At 40.6% G+C, this 24,266-nt stretch overlaps 1 protein-coding gene across 9 annotated transcripts; it reads left to right on the top strand.

Annotated features, from left to right (window-relative positions):
• The first annotated feature begins 3 nt into the window (after positions 1-3).
• On the top strand, positions 4-24,153 carry LOC106954954 (myosin-binding protein C, fast-type-like). 9 transcript variants are annotated; one of them, XM_015044807.1, is made up of 29 exons: positions 4-128; positions 6,078-6,092; positions 6,506-6,517; positions 8,063-8,083; positions 8,684-8,704; positions 12,522-12,545; positions 13,670-13,738; positions 14,033-14,181; positions 15,075-15,192; positions 15,313-15,361; positions 15,513-15,572; positions 15,644-15,807; positions 15,907-16,039; positions 17,376-17,500; positions 17,588-17,693; positions 17,797-17,966; positions 18,980-19,145; positions 19,227-19,333; positions 19,428-19,457; positions 19,558-19,700; positions 20,589-20,748; positions 20,847-20,951; positions 21,023-21,211; positions 21,338-21,472; positions 21,554-21,721; positions 22,742-22,830; positions 23,478-23,673; positions 23,745-23,884; positions 23,960-24,153. In XM_015044807.1, the coding sequence occupies exons 1-29, from the start codon at positions 107-109 to the stop codon at positions 24,134-24,136; spliced, it is 3,063 nt and encodes a 1,020-aa protein (XP_014900293.1). In that variant the 5' UTR covers positions 4-106; the 3' UTR covers positions 24,137-24,153. The 9 variants fall into 9 exon arrangements, with proteins under 9 accessions (XP_014900293.1, XP_014900295.1, XP_014900296.1 ...); XM_015044809.1 differs by lacking the exon at positions 6,506-6,517; XM_015044810.1 differs by lacking the exon at positions 8,684-8,704.
• Positions 24,154-24,266: the final 113 nt, after the last annotated feature.

The following is a 24,266-nucleotide window of genomic DNA, read 5'->3' as shown; positions in this document are numbered from 1 at the left end:
TGAGTTCCAGGGAAGCTTTGAATAACACAGAGAGGGGAGAAATAAAAGGAATAAGCCCCACAAGCCCTCAGTCATCCAGCAGAAAAGAGGAGACGCAGGAATAACCATGCCTGAGCCAGTCCCTGAAGGTATGCAGATACTTGTTATAACAGCATAATTTATCCTAATTACAGACAAAGACGTGGCTAAGTCACAGTGTTGATGCTTGAATTTAAATGCCCTGCTCTGGTTTGACGTTTAAAATACACGATGCTGATCGTTTCTAAAGCATGTTGTGAAATAAGTGGAATCATCTCAAATATTTATGTGAGAAAAGCAAGTTTAAAGCGTTCACTTATGAAAACAAGCTAAGAGCTGCTATGGTTGTGTTGTTTTGGGAGAAAACGTGGATTGTTTGTACTTATTACAGTCAAACTGTCTGCAGCAAGTAACAAACTTTAGAGTATTTAATTCCCCAAGTTAGACCTCAAAATAAAAAAAGACATTTGTTACAGTGAAATCCCTCATTTTGTAGATGTTGGAGAAAATGGAGAAAAGTGAATTAATGATGCAAAAACAAGAAAAACTTTTCTTCTTGTTGCAAGTACAGGAAATTAAATTACTTCTAGACTTTAAGTTTATAAATGTAGTTTTAGGTGCCGTAACTGTCACCCATCCACCTGCTGTGACATCATCGTTGTGTATTTGTGAAAGACACCAGAGTCATCCTCGCTGTCATTTACTGTGTTAGTAACTCTTACATGCTGCAGCTTATTTGCTCTGAGCTCTCAGGGACTCGGGTTCATGTTTCAGTTTCTGCCTCAGTGCATCGCATACAGAACACACATTACGGCTATTTCAATGTTTTTAGTCTTTTATGTTGCATTCAAGTATTTTGCAATTTTTAACTAAAAGGTACTTCTAAGACGTTTTCCGTATGTGCTGCCCTTCTCCAAGCCCACATGAACTAAAATAAGCTCATTAAAGGCGTTACTAGCATCCAAATGACCTGGGTTCCTTATGCTACTTTACAATATTTAACTATTTGTAGCAAAAATAAAACTGAACATTTCTTTTGTTGACCTAGCAGCTACTCAACTCAGTTCAGCTAAACAAAACTGAAACACAAAGCTTGCAATTAAATAAAGACAAATTACGACTGAGGAAGGCAGTAAGTTTAAGTTTCCCAAAGACTTTATGAGCTTCAGTTCTTAAAGACAAAAGGTCTGACCATACTCTGAGAGAACTGATGCATTTATTCAAACCCAAACTGTGGGCAGAACACCCGCGTCAAGCTGGACTGGTAGCCAACAACTAACATGTGAATTAATGCGGAAACGCAGAAATGTTCAAAGTTCTGCTTTTGTCTGAGAAATGTTTTCTCTTTCCTGGTGATGCAGGAACCAAATGACATGACGTTGTAACATAATGCCACATTGGGAAGGACTTCCTAAAGGTCCGCACTTCAGTTCTTGTGAAATATGAAAAGTCCTAACAAAAAGGAAAAGTGTTCTTCCCGAGTAAAAAACTAGAAAAAGAAATTTAAAGCTTTATTTTGCATAGTTTGTAAAATCTTGGACAGAACCGTTTTTTCCCACTTCGTACCTTCTTGTGTTCCTAAGTTCTTGTATATACGGACCCTGAGCTACCTAAAGCACTTAGCTAATTTGAATTGGCTCTAGTTTCCTACAGCTAGTTTGAGCTATATTACAAGTTATCAAACTTAAGTTTTCTAAACACTCTGCTAAGTAACGTATTCTAAAGACTTGCATATCTTGTAGCTTGGGTTTTCTAAAGACTTAGCTTGTTTGAGTTCCCTTAAGAGTTGCTAACATTCAGCTGGTTATGAGCAGATCCCACTTTTGGTTGTTAAATAAATAACTTCATGGGAGCCTTAAGTTGGGTCCCAGATAACCTACGACCTTCCCACTGTAAAGCTTGTTTGCCAAAAGTGTCTGGTTATACAAGTCAGATATGAAGGTAAAAAATATTGACGATACAATCCTCCTCATGCAGCTCACTTCCTGAGACTCCACACCCGATAGGCTGCAGTTGCTAAAAGTGGATCACTATTAAGAGAATTTAAAAACTCACTGTCTTGGAACTTCAGTGCCGAACTAATTTAGATCTTAGGAGGCAATCAAAGTCCAGGAGTTAATTTTCCAGTCAGCTTAGTTAAATTACAATTTGATTCAGAGCTGTGAACATTTCATTTCTCAAACTTTGGGCTTACTATTTCTTATCTACTAGAAAAGTTGAAGCAAAATCTGAGCTGCTTCAGTCAATAGCAGCCTGATCCCGCCCCTCAACTAATTGCTAAAAATACTCTGGAATAAGCAGTGACCTCTCACACGTTTTTTCCCCCATGTGATTTCATCGGGTTTCACCCCACCCCAGTGTATCGGGTTTTGCCTTTCCACTTTGCTGTGCCGGTGGAGATAAATCATGGCGTAATCTGCCAATTTTAACCAGAAAGTTCCTCCTCGGTCAGCAGCCTGATGCGCCGTTCTGGATTTGGCTCGGCTCCAAGGCAGTCCATCAAACACAAGACAGTTTTCTAGTCAATGGTTGGAGGCGATGCTGTGATTCATGATCATAATTCCCTTCATCACTGTGTGCTGATGAAACACTATGAGAGTAAATTGAACCATAACTGCTCCGTGAAGTTTTTCCAGTCCCTCAGCGCCGTTTATCTTTGTCTGGATACAAGAACCTTGACTTGAAATGATGACATGATTAATTCTCTCTTTGTCAATGAATAATGGCGTCTTTAAAAAACTGTTACGAACACTATCTGTCACTGCGAAATCAATGAGGAAACGACGTACAATAAACCGAAACTGAACAGGAAACTCCGACCCTGAGTGGCAGCTCTCTGATGAGCTGCTTTTAAAAATAAAAGTTCCCTGAAAAGCGCATTATTTATTGTGTAATGTTAAGACAAACTTTAAAAAAATATGAAAAACTGAATATATAAATTATGTAGATTTCAGTCTAGATGTAAGTTTTCATTTAAAATGTTCACACAACTGGGATCCTGCAGAAAACAGAAATAATCTAAAAGTGTTGATAATGGCTGGTATGAAATTGATAAATAATTCCTGTTAAATTCTGCCGTGGTCATAATGTATCCTCAGAAGAAGTGGATTTGGCATGGCTTAGTAAATGAGAAAAAAATGTGTTATGGTATCTGTGGCTGAGATGCAGCCATAAACCCAGCGTGTCTTTATGTCCGCGTCGTTAATGACGCTGTAAATCAGATTGTCAGAGTCAAATATAGAAATGTAAACAAACGGCGAGGTGAAGAGCTGATCGGATTCTTTTACGCAGAAAAGAAAACATGAACCTTAACGAAAAGCTCCTTCACATCCCCAAACAACGTTTTTTGTAGAAGGAAACTAATTTGTGGTTATTTAAAAAAAATAAAATCAGAAAAGTGTCAGCCCTCCAAAATTTGATATTTATGGTGCTCATAAACCTCTAATGCCCAAATAAGATCTGTATTTATGCAGAGATTAAATTACACTTGAGGGGTTTCTGAAGGCTGCTGATTTTATTTAGGAGCATCCAAGTAAAAGTGACACGTAAAATCTCAGTGGAGTACTGTAGCATCACAAAGTGTTAAAAAACTTTAACAAAAGCAGAAAAGTTCCCCCTATAAAAGAACAAAATTTGCAGCCCTCTCTTCAGTATTTGTGTATTTTGCAGACTTGACCTACATAGCATTAAAAATTGGACTAATTATGAGTCTTGCACCGTTCTGCACATGGAACCTCTGAGGGTCTCTGAGGGAAACGTTTAAACTGTGAGAAACAGCTGTGCAGAAGTTGATTACCAGGCTTCATCCCAAACTTGTTGAAGATGATCAAGACCCTCGCCTCCTCCGGCGGATTACACCAGCAGATGCTGATGCAGATTTACCTCCATGCAGGTGTTGTGTCCTCTAACGGCCTCTCAGAAGTTTGTTCAGCACTCCGAGTCGAGTAGCATTTTGTTTTTGAACGTGTCGGTTGATGTTCTCATTTAAAAAGGAAAAAAGCCGCAAGCAAACCACGATAACAGCTGTTAGCAAAATGCTACGAGGAGTAACGGTTCTCATCTAAGACGGAAAATAACCTAGCTAACAACCGTTAGCATAATGCTACGAGGAGTAACGGTTCTCATCTAAGACGGAAAATAACCTAGCTAACAACCGTTAGCATAATGCTACGAGGAGTAACGGTTCTCATCTAAGACGGAAAATAACCAAGCCCCGGCAAAAAAATTGGAATTGCCAAAATAACGGAATTGGGTCACTTCAGGCTGCAATGTGAACGCACCCTAAGATGGCTACTTTTGTAAATCCCGCCGTCTACGAGCCCCAACCAGGTGTGTTACGTTCACAGACAAATTAGTTAAACTCAAACACGTAGAAGTCATGAATAAACTGGCAAAAACAACTTGGTAAAACAATCTCAGTCGCTCTGTTCAATTCTCCCGTCCCTCACTTCTGACGTCCATCATGGCGCCTCGAATGACTTTCTGACGTAGCTGCAAAGGTCAATGGAATTTTTAGTGAATTTTTCTGTTTAAATCCATGTTTGACCTATTTTGCTTTTGCATCTTGTGGTGCATTTCTATCCTAAAGATACAAAACATCACAAATGAGATATTAACATACATGGAAAAATCTTACCAGAAAGACTTGCACTGCCAAATGAACTGACCAGTACATTATTGCGAGACAAACCTATTGATAGTAACGCAAAAGAAAAGAAATCCCTCCTACAAGGGGCAATGGTTTGGTTTTTCATTCCTGCTGCGAGACGTGAAGCTCTTATGGTTAACTTGGCTTACTATTCAAGGAAAGTGCGTGCAGCTTGGGAGAACGTGGCCTGGCTTCAGGGAGGTCATAAGATACCGTCCCTGGCCTTTAAGAGCCACTGAAGTGACCCCCACTGAGACACTCGGGGAGCCTGGGGTAGATCATACGCCTCTATTTCAGTTGAGAATTTTCTTTTACCCAAATTAGGTCTCAACAAAGACACCCTCGTTAAAAAGGCACATCCCCTCCCTCCTTTATGGCTCTAGCTTAAGCTTTAATCATGTCGCTACATCAGGATATCCGTTTCAAAGTCCTGGTCCAGGTGTGACATGTGAAATTTCAAAGGGGAACCTTCCTGTTCCTGTTAAATTTAAGTCATCGCTTTGGAGCTAAAGCATTCCTGAAGTATCCGCTTTATCTAAAGCTATCAATTCCAGGCAGACGTCTCTATAAATACTGTCAACAAGAAGTAATTAAAAGACACTTTAAAGGTTTAACATCTATTGATATATATACAGGTTACCATCTTCATGTAACTTTATATACAGTGTCCTTTGTGTTCACTGTAGTTACTCTTTAAGTAACTTTAAAATAAATTACTACTTTACAGCAGAAACATGATCTAACACTGACATTTTTAAAAAATACAAAAAGAAAATCATTAAGAAAATAATTAATAGGATCCCAGAAACTCTTTCTTCATATTTTAAGTTAGTTTCCATTGGATATAAACATGCCGTGACAAAGACTTGTACTTCTTTTAGCCTGTGGCCTCCAGGCAGGATGAGGATTCACATTTTGGCACCATGCAGTGGGAGAAAAATGGGGAAAAAATGTGTTTGGAGAACAGCAGCATGGAGGGGCGTCCTGCTGTCACCAAGCAACCGTTGGAAGCTACCAACAAGCTTTCTCTGTCCCTCCATCACAAACATGAGTTTTCTAAACTCAACTGGGACTTTAGCACATTAATCTGGTGAGAAACAAAGAATCCTTGTAAGGGTGGGTCGTCACTGGGTCTTAAAATGTGGTAATAATCTAAAATAAACGGCCAAATCAAAGCAGAAATGCATAACCAGCCACCAAATCAACTTTCTCCCTTAAACTTTAAATGTAATGCTGAACAGAAGAGGAAGAGAGGACGAGGGAGATTAACGCAAACAGGATTTTTTTTTTATTTCCTACAAAAAAGAAACTTATTGAAAGATTATTTTCACATCTTTATCAGGGGATCTGATAAAAGCTTGTGTAAATGTAAACGATGTGTGTAAGTAACAGTTTTCTGTCTGTTTCACAGCTAAACCGGCGGAGGGTAAGTCAGCGTTTCTGCTTTTGTCCCATTATTTATGTTGTGCCTCCTATTATCACATTGTGACACATTTATGGCTCATATATATTTCTTTTAGAGTTTTACTCACAAATCATGTCGAGTGTTGGTTTCATGCAGACTTCAAACACTTTCCAATCAGCTTTTGCAATGTTTTTTATTTATTCATGGACGTTCTGTCAGGAGAGCATCTCTATTTAAATTATAAATAGCGCCGTGTTTCTACAGAATGGGGATATTAATACCTTCTGGCATTCTGGTGAAAAGCTGCTCTTTTGTATCTTACATCATCTGTAAATTGAATATGGTTTGGATTTCCTCTGCTGTTCGGCTGCTAACGTTTTGTTTCTATGGTGATATAACTTGTTATGCTGCGTAAAACAAACATGCATCGGCAGCTGATGAAGAAGGTGAGAGGCTTTCTGTACTTTTGTTTTCTGTGAGTTGAGGTGTTTTCTTATGTGTGTGGACCTGAGTGCGATCAGGTGGAGTGATTATATTTTAATAAAACCTCTTTGCTGAGTGGTTTAATCATTCATAAACCAGTTTGCAGGAAAATGATGCAGTTTTATCAGCAACTTTGCAAAATATTCCAACCCGTTAAACTTTTCTCACATTTTTCACTCATGAAAACTGGAAACTTTAATGTATTTTATTGAGATTTTCTGATAGATAAACAGCAAAACATATGCAGGACTCTCCTGTGTGTAACTGTCACGATGTCAAATTTTGCTGGACGATAAATTAGAAGTTATTGCGATAAACAATAATGTTGTTTTGAGACCATTTTTAAGTGATATAACGGAAAAGATCAGTAAACTTTAAATTTATGAACATTTAACACTGGAACTGGAAAACATTTTAAATATCCAAAATAAATAAACAAAACAAAAATAAATTTAATTTTGAAGACTTTGTAAACAAAATTGTCCTTCAAAATAAGAGCTGGTTGAGACCAAATCACCAAACTGAAAACTTTTATCATTCAGATTTTGGTGGAAAGAGAGAAAATGGAGATAAACGATAAATTTTGCTCATGGAAATTACTGAGTTTGTTTTAATTTATCATGCAATTGATTGATTTATTGATTACTATGAAAGGTGTAGACCTGCAGAAGAAAAACAGTTGCAGACTTACAGTTAGGGGGAAGTTGTTTTTGTATTTGAGTGGTCTAGTCAAATTTCTGGTGTAAATCCAATTGAAAATCTGAGGTGAGGCTTGAAAATGCATTTTCAGAAGCTCTCCATTAAATCTGAGTTGAAGTGTTTTAAAATGGCATTATTTACACATTTTACATGAACAACTGGTAGAAACACCAAAAGATCCTGATGCACATTTTTTCAGTTACTGATTCAAAATCTGGAATTATTTTTATTTTTTTTATGTTTCTATTTTATGTGCTACCTCAGAAAAATCCCAGTGAAGTTATAATCTGACAAAATGGCTAAAAGTTTGAAACGGTGTAAATACTTTTGCAAGTGACTGCATCCATCTTTTCTCTCTGGTTTTGTGGTTGAATATATTTAATTTAATATCCATGTTTCACTGTGATTCCTCAGAGTTTTTTGTGAATTTGAACGTTTATTCATGGACTGATTCCTTTTTTCTGAATGAGGCAGAGAAGATAATCCATTCATGTGGATTATGATCTATACTGACTGAGTGCAAATGGATGCATTTTCTGCATCCATGCGCCGCGTTTCCCACATTGACCTTTGGACTACATTTCACTGCAGGCATGGAGAGTGTGAGAAAATGTCTGCAAGTGTTTGTTGATCGAATCATTTGGGTCAAATTTAAACCTTTTTCTCTTAATCCTCAGCAATATGTACTTATCTCTGGACATATTATTATAGTTAAACATGTATCTGTACTGGCAAAACCATGTAGACAGAATCTAACTGAATGTTGTTTCCACACATGATGGACTCTAATTTCCCTTCCTTTCCTTTAGATGCGCCGCCAGCAGATGGAGGTAAGACTAAACCCTGGCAGTGAATCCACATGGATGCCTGACTTGACATACAATGTCCTAATGTATTATACACACATACATAATCTGTTTCATGCATGCATAAAAAATGCACACATGTGCCGGTCTGCTCCACAATGGAAGCAGCTGCATGAGCTGTGATTTATTTTTGCCCTGATGACCCTCATAAATTATTGATAAATATATAAAATGACTTTAATGAACATGAAAATGAAATTACCATGGTGGTGGTCACTAAGCGCTCTGCTGCTATGATGCATAATTCATTTCAGACTCGGTGGCCGGTGCGCTGCTCTTCTCTCTGTATTCTGTATATTATATGCTGCATCTGGGATTTTAAAAAACGCTCTTGAGCAATAAGCTGGATTTTTTGTGAGGATCCTTGTTATTTATTCTGGGTATTGTACTGAAGACAGAACTTGTAAGCTTGTCTGTACATTTTGATTTGGCTTCAGATGATTTCTTTATGTGACTCTGTCTTAGATTTCTGCTTTATTTGCACGTTTTGTTTCATCGTTTCTGTGCACAAGCTTCTGCTTTAAAGCAGCTTTTTCAGTGGTTTTGCTTCCTTGTCTGCACCAGGTTCAGAAGCAGACGATGATGGTAAGAAATAAAGGAAATATTCACCTGAGTGCTGATAACGTTATTGTAGTTTTAGACTTTGATCCATTTCATCCCTATTAATTTTTACGATTATTGGATATTATTTTTGACTGCTTTATCGTGGACTGATCTAAAACCCGTTTTATTCCTCTCATTATTCTAAAGTTTTTGTTTTGCTTTTTAAATGTGTAGAAAAAGCAAAGTTGAAGTTTTTTGTTTTGAAGTTTCCTTTGCAATCAGAGACGCAGCTGCCAGACTGTAAGGAATAATGAAGGAGCTTCTCTACGCTCATCACCTGTGAAAAACACAAAATCTTACCAAGTACTTCTGGTCTAGTTTCTAGTGCAAGATAGTATTATTAGCATGTCTTGGAATAAGACAAACTAACTTAAAACAAACTTTTCAGCGACATATACGCACTTGTTTAAGTACTGGTTCCATTGGCAGATAAATTAAGTTGTAACCTGGGAAAAATGTCTTGTTATAAGTGAAATAATCTGCTAATGAAAGAAGTACTTCTTCATCGATATTAAGGAATTATTTACTTAAAACTAGCCTCTATATTTCGCTACAAAGCTACTTGCAAGTTAGTTTTGTCTTATTTCAAGTGTACTAACATCTGAACTAGAAACTGGACCAAAAATACTTGGTAAGATTTTGTGTTTTGCAGAACATTCATTCAAATTAAAATATACGTTATTGATCCCAAAGAGAAATCAGTTAAATCATGCTGTCATCAAATATAGTGCACTGGATGAAAATCAATCAGGTGAAACATTGTTAATTGGTATTAACTACCTTTGTAGTTCTGAACTTCGTCACATTGCAGCCCATGCGATGAATCGAAGGCAGCAGCTTTCTCTTGTTCTGGATCTTCCCAGGAATCCCAAGATGTTCAAGAAACAAAAAAGGAACTATTCACTTTGTATCTATGTGAGAAATTAGTATTTAGTTCATTCACGTGTGGGCGTCCTTTTCTGCTTCCCGTTGTCATGACGCTGCGTATGCCCTCTGACCTTTTCATGATGCTGCTCCCTGAGCAGAGGCCTGCTCCTCCCATCGCTGCTCTGTGCGCTGCTCCGGTCCCGCAGGCAGTTCCAACAATGAGAGCAGAAGCACAGCTGTGTTGAAGTACAACACAAGCAGCTGTTACTGCCAGCATACCAGCATCATCTGATTCCAGGACACGTTTGTGCTCGGCTCTTGGGCGAAAACCGAGCCGCACTTATGAGGTCAAGCAGTGGAGTCATTGAAGGAATCTTTAAAGGGGACCTATTATGCAAAATTCACATTTTGTGCATATTTGTACTTCCATTTGGGTCTCTGCTTCTTCTAAAAACAACCCAAGCGCTTAGAAAAAGCAGTGTTTTTGGAAATAAGTTAATGTTTTTTGGTGTCTGGAAAATGAAACCTTTCAAAATCCTTTGGGATGTAACATTACAAATCGGAAGGCACTGCGCTGTTCCCTCGCAACCCAAGCTGAGCTCCAGCATGTTTGGTTTTGCAGCTGTATGCACTTTACAATGGCTGCTGGAAAAGACAAGTGTTTTGTTCAAATTCAAAAATACTTTATTGATCCCAAAGGGAAATTAAATAATAATTATTGACTGACCATCCAGAAACCACCTGCTGTATTCCGGTTGGTTGTACAGTTGGCTCCACTTCTGCTTTTCATAGATGTTACTGTTGTATAATTGCGCATCTGATTGCAGCCATTTTTACATGCAGGTGTAAACGTTGAGTTGGGGGCGTGGCCAGCAGCTTATGTGGATTTAAAGTGACAGGACGCCCTGAAACAGCTCAACATGAGCAGAACTGAGCAGACTGAAATCTCAGCATCCAAGAATGATTTTGTGCAAAATAATGTAATGAAGGTCAAATTTAAGCACAGGATGAGGATTGGAGGAGCATGTTTTATGATCTCAGATGCCTTCAGATGATCTAGTTAAACTGGATACTGTGGCCTTTGGAGCAGATTCGTAAATGAAATGACCAATAAAGTATGTTGTTGGTGGTTAGCTCAGGTTTTACAAGAGAAACCCAGGAGCTGTCGGTCATGTCAGCTCGCCTGCTAAATTCACATGAGAAGAGCTTGATTTTATTAACTAACCAGGAGGAGATTAGATGTGGAGATGTTTTAAAAGCATCAAGGCTTTAGGATCCGTTCACGACAGACTTTACAGGTTCTGGGAGAGATTTTCTCCCGTTCGTACAGCTATTAGCAAAAGGAATCTTAACAAGTAGGTGAGGCTAACTATCCATGTTCTCCATGCTAATAAACTGCTAATATTGCTATGCACTGGGTTCTCCAATGGAACAGAGAGAAGCACACACACCTCCAAATTGCGCGCATAGGCTGCTGACTGAAAGACGGAGAGAAGCTGTGGGTTTTTCAAATTAAAATTCACATGCAAAAGGCATTTTAATGCAATAAAGCATTGTATTTAGGCAGCAAAAAAAGAAGGCAAAAAATGTAAGATGATGTTTATATTTATGTTTACTATAAACATTTATGTAAGGAAAGAGTCAGGCCATGTGTACGAAAGAGAAGTCACTTTTAAAATTAAATATTATAAACTGTCTAGAATCATATTTGCATTTAGTGGGGTTACTTTTTACATTTGACCCCTGAGAATTAATTTCTACAACTCTGATGCTGAAAATGCACAACTTTTTAAATCTTTGAACCTTCTTCCTCCAACATCAACAATCGCTGCTGATCGAATGACTTCTTACCAGAAAAATTTCCAGTATTTTCCATCATATTGCATCAAGCTGAACCCATCTCCTCTAAAAATAATCACACCAATGATTACATCACAATTAATTTACATGGGTTTTTAAATGACAGGCAGAGAAACAACCAACTTCCTCTGCAGATGGAAACCAATTAAAATAAAGATATAGTGGGTTTGCTTTCATCTTGTTTGTTACACAAAAGTCATTTCTCTGCTTTGTGTTTTTTCCAGTGGCCCTTAAAGGTCACCGCACCTTTCGCCCCCAGAAACCTTTGCAAACTCGACCCCAGACCAAGCTGCCAGAAAGCCTCTGCTCCAGGATTCGTTTCTTTCCCTCTGGGTTTCCATCTGTCCGTTTTAGCTTCTATTTTTGATATTTATGATGCGTTTCATCACCTGTTGGGACTCCAAAGCGGGTATTGAACTACACCGAGTTTGCCTTTGCCGTATTTATTACAAGAAGAATTTCCATGAGTGAAGAGCTGATCATACCAGGGCTGTTTCCAGCCGTACAAACAGGGGGATAGAGTTAAAGGGGATTATCTCCACTTGGGCTGCAGCCATGTGATCTGGCCCTCTTCATCGCTACCAAACAGAAGCTAAAAAATTTATATCTGTGATTGCGTTCAATGGAAATTAGCCATTCTAGATGACTCAGGCAGATTTATATGAAACCCAAACTAATACACATGCATATTGTAGGAATATCAACTTTATGCCGTGCAGCTTTTTGGTATCAGTCCAAAGAAAGCAATCAAAGTAATTTCTAATAATTGTTTTGGTGTTTGACAATTAAACCGAAAGTAATCATTTGATTACTTTGCGTCAGTAAAGGAAAGTCAAGATCCCACCGTCATGAACAATAATGTTTTAATGTGACTGTGTGACGTGTAAATACTGCAGTAATTTCATCTCTCTCTGAAGCTGCTTGGTCCCAGACCGATGAGCGTCGTTCAGACGCCTCGGCCTGAAATCAAGCTGATCTACTTGCTGTGTTTACTCCCTGTTGACCTATGGCACAGTATAACTCCACATTGTTATACTTCCATATGTTAAAAAGTGACGTTTGTTTTTCCCAGCTGAGAAAAGCGCTGCGGGGCAGGGTAAGAGCGAGACGAGTGACATCGCAGTGACGCTGCTGGTCGTCTGCATGACTGAGATGGTTGAATCCTACGTGTTCGTTAGACGTTGTGCTTTCTCTGTTGTGTTGCTGCAGCAGGCAGACTGCAACCATTTACAATAAATTAGGATTTTAATTGTATTATCGAAACATTTTGTTTATGCCTGGACTTTAACTGAGCCGATGATCAAGTATGTTTTGATCTGAACCATCCTACTGTCAAAGACAAGCAACCCCACAGCATTACGCCACCACCACCGTGTTTCACTGTGTGGATGGTGAGCAGTATCAATTTAACTGCATCATTTATGATGATGATGCATTACATGATTATAGCCAAATAAATTTATTCAAAGGGTATTTCCAGACTGCCACACAGGACAAACTACCAGGCATTCACACTCAATTTTGCACCAACCAATTATCAACACAAATATAAATCTCATTTGTTTACATTATCATGAACCTGCCAGGTTCATGTCTTATTATTATTTGTTTTTTTTAAAAAGCCGATTCCATGCGTGTAATCGTTACAGACCTGAACTCTAAATCCAGAACTGGGACCCAAAGTGTGGAAGTGTAAAGGTCACCAGCTGCTGCGTCCTGGTAGAGGTCTTATAATTAGCACAGTCTGTCTTCGTTATGACGTCGTGGACCCTCTGATTGGCACTTCGCCGTAGCGTTTATGTCGCTGGAACTTCTGCTTGCCTGGAAACGTTGTTGGGAGTGTTGCTGCTTTACTCACAAGAAATCTGAGAAACTGTTGATTAAAACGAGGGTCCAAAAAACACAGAAGAACCACGTGATACATTTTTACAAAGATAGGATCTGTGTAATAAAAGCATGTAAGTGTCACTTGTCTGTAATGCCAGTTTAATGTCTGCCATCATTAGCAGAAGTCCTGTGGATTAAGGATTGTTATTGTAGCCGTTGGAAGCCATCTTGGGAATGTTGAACATGGAGATAAGCGATGTGTTTTATATGTTGGTGCCCTCAGCTTGTGTATGTCTTCTTGCTGCACTCCTTTTGCACCAAAAGAAAAAAAATAAGAGATTTTAAAGTGGTGTCTAAAATGTTAATTTATTAATTCTTACGGTTTTGTTCCAGAGAATCAATCGACTTCACTCTCTGGGCTTTTTGTGGAGAAGCCGCCGGAGAACGTGGTCACTGTAGCAGGTCAGGCTCATTTGTTTCCTGCTCTGCAAAACCTAAATACTCTAAAATATATCTAGTTTTTAGTACAGATATCTCAGAACACTGGTGATAACAGAAAATTAACTTACAAGCAACTTTTCAGTAAGAAATAGGAGCTTGTTTAAAGTATTTACACTAAAAACTAGACCATAAATGTTTGGTAATATTTTGTGTTTTTGCAGTGTGCTCACTCAGACAGGTGATTTCCAATCTGTGATGTGTAAAATATCAGAGTCGATTGTTGCGTTTTTTCGTTTGTTTTTTCTGATTGGACAGGGTCGGATGTGACCTTCGTAGCCAAGGTGGACGCCAGCACCCTGACGAGGAAACCCACCATGAAATGGCTGAAGGGGAAGTGGCTGGACCTCGGCAGCAAGGCGGGGAAACACCTGCAGTTTAAAGAGACCTACGACAGAAACACCAAGGTGTGTGTGTGTGTGTGTGTGTGTGTGTGTGTGTGTGTGTGAGCCCATCCCACTGTTTCAACATCATCTTTCAAACTATAACACCTTCCATAACTACTGAATATTTCTGAAATTTCATCACATCACAACCACAAACCTCAGTTTATTGGGATTAAATATGAAGTGGAAGAAACTTTCTACATTTTCACTCATTATTAGTAAAACTTCTCAAACTGGTGAACATCTGCTATCGATGATCAGGCCTAGTCTGCACATAGTTGGATATTTGGGAAATTAATACATTTTTATGCGTTTTGGCCTTTCATCCACATGAAAAACCAGTTTTACATCAATAAAAATAAGTAATAATTAAAAGTAGTCCAGCTTGTATATGAAACGCCTGGCCGCATTTTTCATTAATCCCTAACAGGAAGTTGTGGTTGCATTGAAGGATTGTGATTGGCTGACATAAGTTTTAGCTCTGCGCTGCACTGCCCCCTACAGGTTTGGCATGTTTAAAACAACACCCAGAGTTGGATTAGTGCTGATTCTTATGAATAAATTTTTTCTGAAACTGCTCCTGTGTGTACAGTTACATACAAATATGTAGTAAGCTGTACACAATAACTGAATTTAATTGTATTTCTAAATTTACTGATATTTACTGATGCTCTCGTGAAACAGTGGAGAAAATAGCAACCACACTGTTAATTTTGTTTTATTTACCAGCATGATAGCATGACAATAATAAATCCAAATTCTTATCACGATGAGAAGTTTTTTTTACGATAAATGAAACGATGTGATAAATGCCCCTCCAGGTCGAATCCTAGTAAAATACACTGAAGCTTGTAGGCCTAATGTGACAAAATGTATTCAAGAGACATGGATCCCTTTGCATCCTCCTTCCTTAGATCTATACTTATGAAATGAAGATCATCAAAGTGGTGGCTGGAGATGCTGGAGGCTACAGGTGTGAGGTGACGGCTAAAGACAAGTGTGACAGCTCCACCTTTGAGATCTCAGTGGAGGGTGAGTGAAAACGGACCCTGAGCCGCCGCTGCTGCTGCTGCTGCTGCGGATTCTGCATGCTTTACCGTTTTGATCCCTCAAAGCAATAATCTGCGTTGTCGGCAACTTCTCTCGTTACAGCTGCACATCAGGAGGACCAAGCAGATATTTTGTCTGCATTCAAAAGAGCGTGAGTGCTTCAGGGATTTCTCTTCCGTCTCTGTGTGGGAATGCATGAACTTACATCCTATTTGTAACATTTTTAGTGTGTGTGAGCAGGACTTTCAGTCCATTTTAACTGTGTAAAGTCAGTTTTAAACACCGTTTGTTTCTACATACAGAGATGCTGGAGAGGATGAGGGAGATCTGGACTTCAGTGCCCTGCTGAAAGCTACTAAAAAGTAAACATGATGAGCATTTAGTTGGCAGGATCATCAGGTTTTCTCTAAAATCTCCTTCCCGTTGCTAACAGGAAGAAGAAACAAAAAGAGGAACCAGAGATTGACGTGTGGGAGTTGCTGAAAAATGCCCACCCAAGCGAGTATGAGAAAATCGCCTTTCAGTACGGCATCACCGACCTGAGAGGCATGCTGAAACGTCTGAAAAAGATGAAAGAGGTGCAGAAGCCCAGTGAGGGTAAGTCAGAGGGGTGGAGACCAGCTGGGGTTACAGAGTGGGCAGACAGTGACATACTTTCAGCTGGTGGGTAATTTCTCTTTCTGTCTGAATTCCCAGCTTTCCTGAAGAGGCTCGAGTCTTGCTACTCAGTGGAAAAGGGCAAGAAAATCGTGATGTCATGTGAAGTTCTTGACCCCAACGTCCAGGTCAAATGGTTGAAGAACGGCCAGGAGATCAAACCCTCAGCAAAGTACATGCTTCACAGCAGCACACACACGCCCACACAGTTTGACCAGGTCGTTTTGGAATAAATATATTTATCGACACGTTTCCTTGCTTGTTGCCTTGTATCATGGAGTCAAAATAATCGAGCTGAGGCGGACTCAATGGGCAGCGCTTTAAATGGGCAGCGCTAAAATTAGCAGAAGCACAACGTCGCTTTTGGAGACGATTCTGTTGTCACCGGGTTTTATTTTTAGCTGGTCATAAGGAGCCTCCCAGTAGAAAGGAGATCTTATTCCCCCCCAAGCAAACTCACTCACACACACGTCAACACAAAGAGCTCCGTCACGGCGAGACCTGGCAACGCTTTAAACCCAAAATGTTGTTATATTTTATTAGGATTTCATTAGATAGACCAACAGAGTGGTGCAAATCTCTGTTATAATCAAGGATTTATTTTTTCCCCACAAATGAACATCTAAAAAGTGTGGTGTGCATATTCAGTCTTTTGAAGCAACAGGTAACACTGTATTTGAAGGGGTGTGAATAAGACTGACATGAAACTGTCATGAACATGAAGAAGTTTTTATGAATGTTCATGTCATGAAGTGTCATTCGGTAAATAATGACAATTTAATGCAAAGTTGCAATAAAAGTTGCATTGAAAGTCCATTAAAATGCCAACTTTGCATTAAATTGTCATTATTTACAAAATCTTGCATGTCATGTTCGTGACAGATGTTGTGTCAGTCTTATGCACACCCCTTCAAATAAAGTGTTACCAAGCAACACACTGTCGGCGCACCTTACCAGCAGTTTCTGGATGTTTCTCTACCAGATTTTCTCATCTGGAGTCTATTGGTTTCCATTCATGATAACTAAAAACTTAGTTGTGCTAACCCTAAAGCACTGATCATAAACATTAGCTACACTAACACTACTGCACTATACCAACAAAGCATTTAGCAGAAGCTAATGCTTGAAATGTGACTAATTGAAAAGCGTATAGGATGTAAATACTTTTACAAAGCACCTTTTAAAAGGGGTGCACCAATTTATCAGCGCCAATTTTCTTAACTTTGGGATATTGGTGATCTATATTGGGAAAGGTCTGAAAATCAGCCACTGACCTCTTCCACTCTGCAGTGAGAGAGATTTGACTGATGGACTTCTTCGAAAAATTGGTAATCATCGATCTGCCAGAAAGCTGCGATTGGTGCAGCTCTACTTTTTAATGCAGCTCTACTTTTTAATGCAGCTCTACTTTTTAATGCTTTCAAGCTGAAAATGCCCTAAAAACAAACCCAAATGAACACATAGGGATGTGATGTCACACACCGACTCCCAATCAACCTTCTCTCCAGGTACGTGATGGAGGCCAACGGTAACGTCCGAACACTCACCATCAACAAGGCCAACCTGTCTGACGATGCTGCGTACGAGTGTGTGGTTGGCGAGGACAAATGCTCCACAGAGGTGTACGTCAAAGGTGCGTCATCCCCTTATGTTTCTGCCATCATCCACTGGAAATTACAGCCAAGAAATGCCATGAAGTAACAGCTAATGGTTTATGCAGAGCCCCCCATCACCATCACCAAGCTGATGGACGACTACCATGTGGTGGTGGGAGAAAGAGTGGAGTTTGAGATTGAGGTGTCTGAAGAGGGCGCTCACGTCATGTGGTCAGTGAACGCCGTCAGCTTGATGTTGATCATTACGTAAATCCACTGGGAATGTTTCCCGACGTTCCTTCGTCTTCACGTTTATGTGTTTCTGAACGGAAAGGTCCTTCGAGGATCAGGAGATTACCAAAGACAAGGATTCCTCAAAGTATCGCTTCAAGAAGGACGGGAAAAAGCACACGCTGATCATCCAGGAGGCCACGCTGGACGATGCTGGGATGTACCACGCCTGGACAAACGGAGGCCACACCAAAGGAGAGCTGGAGGTGGAAGGTACAGCAGCATCGCTCGCTCAGCCTCTGGTGCTCACATGTGAATATTTCATGATGTTAAATGCAGAAGCCAGAGCTGAACCGAACTGCTGGACAAAAGGCTCCATGTTTTATGCAGATACAGGACAGTGCCTGCAGAACCATTCACTCCCCTTTTCTTTATTGCATTTTGTTGTATTAAACCCACACATTTCAATTAACTTTATTAAAATTGACTGTAGAGTTTTACACCATGTTATAATGTTATTCTCTGCAGTGTTGCCTTGATTCGCTCATACATGTTTAAGAAATCCTTAACTCTCCCATGGCCAACCGAGCGCCGCCTCTCATAGCAACTGCTAAGCCTCGACTTCTCCTCTCAGCTCCTTCAGACTAGCCAGCAGCAATTAGCAAACATCTGATAGAGGTTAGCATCTGTTAAGCTCTCAGTGCATTGCTGGTAAAAACTAAAGGGTTAATGTTTAAGCGATGTTGTGATGACTTCCTGAAGGCGGAGTTTCTTAAAGAAACAGAGGCGTTAAATTACAAAGTTAAATTTATTTATCATTTTAGTTAACATAGTTACTTGCTATAAAATGATACTATGTGGCTGGAAAAGACATAATACTGCCTCTTTAAGATATTATGCAGCAAAACAACAAAAGTCGTGCATAAGTTCAAACCAAAATGTTATTTTTAGTCTTAATAGGATAATGTGTCTAAATGTTCTTTTTGCAGTTTTCTGTAATTGTAGATAAACATTAACATGTTGCTCTGAATATTTTTTAGTTTTAGATTATAAAGTTGGTTGAATACAAATTTAAACATAAACTTTTTCTGATTTTTGTAATTTTCCTGCCACTTCACAATTATTCTCTGCTTTTTACTGGTCTATTTCGTCACATAAACATTTTAAAAAAGACCAAAGACGGTAAATTCGGAAAAGGTAATGGAGTATGATCTGAAGTAAAGATGTTTTACTTCCCTCCCTGATTCTGGTTGTTTTCTCATGACTTTTTCCTCCTGTGTGTTCAGAAAAGGAGCTGGAGGTGCTGCAGGACATTGCTGACCTGACAGTCAGGGCGACAGACCAGGCCATGTTCAAGTGTGAAGTGTCCGATGACAAGGTCACCGGAAAGTGGTTCAAAGATGGAGTGGAGGTGCTGCCAAGCGAGCGCATCAAAATGACTCACGTAGGAAGGTCAGAATAGCAGCAGGTGGATGAAATGTGACTGGATTTTTGTTAAAAGCTGAACACATGTTTGCTGTTTTGTCGCGTCAGGTTTCACCGGCTGATTATCAACGACGTGAAGCCTGAGGACGCTGGGGACTACACGTTTGTTCCTGATGGATACGCTCTGTCGCTCTCCGCCAAACTCAACTTTCTGGGTGAGGAGGAGGAAATATTTTCTAAGCCGTCAGACGTGCATATCATTTATTACAAATGTAACACCTTCAACTCATTTCTTCTCTCTCAATGCAGAAATTAAGATTGACTACGTGCCAAGACAAGGTAGGACTCCTAATCCCACCGAAACAGCAGATAATCTAATTCCTGCTGCTGAGCTAAATGTGTTCTCTGTTTTTATCTTTAATTTTGTTTTAATAAACAGATCCACCAAAGATCCACCTGGACACCACAGGAAACATGGTCTCTCAGAACACCATCATCGTGGTGGCGGGCAACAAGCTGCGTCTGGATGTGGAGATCACAGGAGAACCGGCTCCCACTGTGGTCTGGTCCAAAGGAGAGGAGGTGAGGGAACCAACCAGCGCCGCCCGCTGAAACCCAGGAGTACTGTAGGCCTCCTTTAAAAACACTCCAACAGGTCAGACACCAAATATACATTCATTAATACACACAGTGGAAATCATCTTGGCTCAACTGGACTCTGAGGTCAACAGTCTTCCTCTTCTCCACTTTAGGGGCAACAGCCAATCAGTGCCAAGAAAACTAAATAACGCTCCTGGATTGGCTGCTTTCCAAACGCTATGTGGAGTAGTGTTGTGTCTAATTGTTTCAGCTTCCCAGTTTGTTTTCCAAAAAGTCTGTCAATAAGCAAATTTTCAGCAAATAATTTGTAGTTGCATTCCACAGAAAAGTCTCTGAATACTGAAGCGGGAATTGGAACGGCTCAGTATTCAATAATTACACCAACGGCTGCCAATGAAAATATGTGCCGACGTTCATGTCGCTGTTTTGGTCGATAACTGATATTATTATTTTGAATGAAACCAGATTTTATTTTACCAAGATTTTAGGATGGAATATGGAAATAAATATCGGTTGTTATTATTTATTTATCGGGCTGATGTTGGTGCCGATATATATACTACCAGTATGGCGTTTTTGTCTACTTATGATTATTTTTTACATCCGTTTTAAGATTTTTGACACCAGTATGATTTTACAAAGATAGTTTTTGTTATTTAAGTTGGTTTTAAAGGTACATCAAGGCCCTAAACTTGTTCATTTGTGACTCTCGGATGTTTTTACTGAACCAAGCTTCTCTTCCACAGGAACGTTTCTTAGTTTTTTAGCACTAGTTGTTAACTTGTATAACCTTTTTCATTTTGCTGATTTTAAATCTGGTGAATTGAAAGCGCTCCACGGTCCCAGGTCACATGCCTTCCTGTGTTTCAGGCGGTTATCGCCACTGAAGGGCGGGTCAGGGTGGAGTCCAGGAAGGACCTGAGCTGCTTCGTGATTGAGGGCGCCGAGAGAACGGATGAGGGAAACTACACCATCTGTGTCACCAACCCAGCAGGAGAAGACAAGGCTATGCTGTTCATAAAGATCGTGGGTAAGAGGAAATGTGTTCATTTATTCATAATTACCAACTGCAGGGTTTAACAGCCGTCACCTGGCCTGGTTGGGGAAAACTAACCCGTGCTGTTCCAGACGTGCCCGACCCGCCTGAGGACGTCAAATGCACCGGAGTGGGTGAGGACTGTGCCACCATCGTTTGGGAACCTCCGAAGTTTGACGGCGGTGCACCGATCAAAGGTAAAGAAGCGAGTCTGAAGTTGTTCAACCCAAAAGAGACGCAGCTGAGACCTGGGTTTCCACTCCGACAGGTTACCTCATGGAAAGAAAGAAGAAAGGCTCGTCCAGATGGACGAAGCTCAACTTTGACGTATACGAACCAACTACGTACGAGGCCAAGAGGATGATTGAAGGAGTCCTGTATGAAATGAGGGTGTTTGCTGTCAACAGCATCGGCTTGTCTCAGCCAAGTCTGAACTCTAAACCCTTCATGCCCATCGGTAGGTTTCACAACTGTCTGCACTTCGTCTTCCTCAGCCTCGGCTTGTGGTTCCCTGTGGGTCTCGCCCTGCTTTTCGCCGTGCCAGTCACTTATTCCGTCGAGTCTCTCGTTTTGTCACCTTCAGCCCCAACCAGCGAGCCGACGCGTCTGACGGTCCACGATGTGACAGACAGCACATGCAGCTTGAGGTGGCTCGCCCCGGAGAAGATCGGAGCCGGCGGTCTGGACGGCTACGTGATCGAGTACTGCAAAGAGGGAGGTACGGCGGCGGCGCCGCGCTGCAGGCCGAAGCAGAGGTTACAGCTCCTCCCGCCGTGACTTACTGTGTGCTGCTGTTTAGACACCGAGTGGGTAGCCGCCAACACGGACCTGTGGGAGAAGCAGGGATTTGTGGTGCGCGGCCTCCCAGTGGGAGAGAAGATCAATTTCAGGGTGGTGGCAGTAAACATAGCCGGCCGCAGTCCGCCCGCCACTCTGTCACAGCCCGTCACCATCCGAGAGATTGTTGGTGAGTGAAACGGCTTCAGACGAGAGCGAGTAAAAAAGACTCAGCAGAGCTTACTACAGCATGTCAGGGGTTAACTCAGCTGCTAAAGCCAAACACTCATCCATGTCAAGTTTAAAATAATATGGATTTACATATTAAATCCATATTTACAGACAACCTGTAGCAAACTCAAAGATTAAAATTATATTTTCATTTGTCCAAAAAAATGACTCCAGTAAGAGTAAAATATTATTTGGTAAAAAAGTTATTCAAGTACTGAGTAACTGATCAAAACAGTAATCATTTAATTTTTGGTTTGGTGTAAATATTGCTACTTTAAAGATCAAAATAAAAATAATTCATATAATTTTAACTAAATACAAAATAAGAAAATCATTTTTCCAGATAAATTCTTTTCAATAAAAAAAAAATCATGAAACTTTAACAAAAACTGCAGGTTTGTGTTTGTCTGGTGAATTTTTGATTAAAACATGATTTTCATTCGGTGGGAAGAAAATCCAGAAATTTTACTAAGTAAAGTTTAAGTAAGAGTAAAGACACTTCATAATAAAATTACTCAAGTAAAAGGTAAAAGTATATTTTAAAAAGTTACTAAAGTAAATGTAAGTAGTTGCTACTGAACGCTCCTCTTCCTTTCCGGATTGGTTGTTTAGACGTCCGTCATGGCGGAGTGGGCGGAGCTCTGCAGAGCGCCAAGCTTTTCTTTTCTGCTGACAGCATGTGGTTGACGGGCAATTTGCAAAAATACATTTATCCAAATATTAGTGGGAAGAGTCTGTATGAAGGACTTTCTAAACCCTCAATAAATGTAATAAATTGTTGTTTTTGTAAATCCCCATAGAAGTGTGTAGTTTTTTCACTCCATCCTAAAATACATCAAATAAATCCGCCTGCATTCGTTCTCATTAAAAACGAATGCAAACGTTTTAACGCTGCTGTAACGTTGGGAACCTTCTGATTCAAAATGACCAATTAAATTAAAGCGAATTGTGTTTTAACTGGTGTTTTTTGTTTTTTCAGAGCATCCAAAGATCCGTCTTCCACGTGAGCTGAGAACAAAATACATCCGTAAGGTTGGAGAGAAGATCAACCTGACCATCCCGTTCCAGGTTAGACTCAGGACGAGCGCCGAACACGTCTGCAACGATTATTGGCACTCATGTTTAAGGCCAACACAGAAGGCTTAAAATAAATGGTTGTTATGGCGACTCGGTGACCCCTCGTTGCCACTCTTCCCTGTGTTTCTTTAAAGATGAGCGATGGATACTTTCTCTCGCTTCCTCTCAGTCCAGCTTGAGGTTAAACCTGGGTTTTCAAATTAAAATATATTTATATAATCCCAAAAGAGAAATTAAATGCTGTTGCAACAGGAGGAGCCTCTGGTAGCAGTCCGTCTTCCAGCACATCTGAAGAGGCCTCTGACTGAAGACTGTTGCTGGATTGCTGTATCATTTTTCCAGATGATATTCTACAGTAACATCCTGGATGGCACCTTCAGTTGTTAGCTAGCTCTGCTAATCTACCGCCTTTGCTTTTGCTGCGCCTCTTTAAATCTATCTGGATAGAAAAGTGGGCAGTGAGATGTTGGCGTAGGGGATCTGATCCTGCCTGATGATGGTTTGAATTTCCTTCTCTCTGTGTGAGATTACACACCTGCAATCAAAGATGAATTTACGATTTTTAACTATGAAGGCCTCAAAAAGTCCCAGCTTGTGTGATTTTAGTTTTCCTGAATGAATTTTCCTCTGGCTCACAGGGTAAGCCGCATCCCGTTGCAACTTGGCTGAAGGACGGCCAGCCGGTCGATCCCAAGATGGTGAACGTCCGCAACACGAACGTAGACAGCATCCTCTTCATCCGCTCAGCAGAGAGAGAGCACTCCGGGACGTACGAGCTGGTCCTCAAGATCGAGAACATGGAGGACCGAGCCACCATCAACATCCGGGTCATCGGTAAAGTCGACATCATTCAGGAAACATGGATGTGAAAAATGGTTCTAACGTCGCTAAACTAACCCGAACAGAGAAGCCCGGGCCTCCGGTGAATGTGAGGGTGACGGACGTCTGGGGCTTCAACGCCGCGCTGGAGTGGGAGCCTCCAAAAGACGACGGCAACAGTGAGGTCACCGGGTACACCATCCAGAAAGCTGACATGAAGACGAAGGTGGACAGATTTGACCTGATGGTCCAAATGATCAACGTTTCATTCATTCATCTAACATGTTCCATCCCCCATCAGGAATGGTTCACCGTTTACGAACACAACAGACGAACAAACTGCACGGTGTCCGATCTGATCATGGGGAACGAGTACATGTTCCGGGTCTACAGCCAGAACCTGTGCGGCCTGAGCGAGGAGCCGCGGATGAGCAAGAACACGGCCGTCATCACCAAGACAGGTGAGCTGTGTGTGTGAGGCTGTGTGTGTGAGGCTGTGTGTGTGAGGCTGTGTGTGTGAGGCTGTGTGTGTGAGGCTGTGTGTGTGTGTGAGGCTGTGTGTGTGTGTGAGGCTGTGTGTGAGGCTGTGTGTGTGTGTGAGGCTGTGA

This window comes from Poecilia latipinna, unplaced genomic scaffold (assembly GCF_001443285.1).
Source record: "Poecilia latipinna isolate Pla-1442-1.1 unplaced genomic scaffold, P_latipinna-1.0 Scaffold693, whole genome shotgun sequence".
In the NCBI taxonomy this organism is placed as follows: domain Eukaryota; kingdom Metazoa; phylum Chordata; class Actinopteri; order Cyprinodontiformes; family Poeciliidae; genus Poecilia; species Poecilia latipinna.
This window is presented reverse-complemented; position numbering and strand designations above follow the sequence as displayed.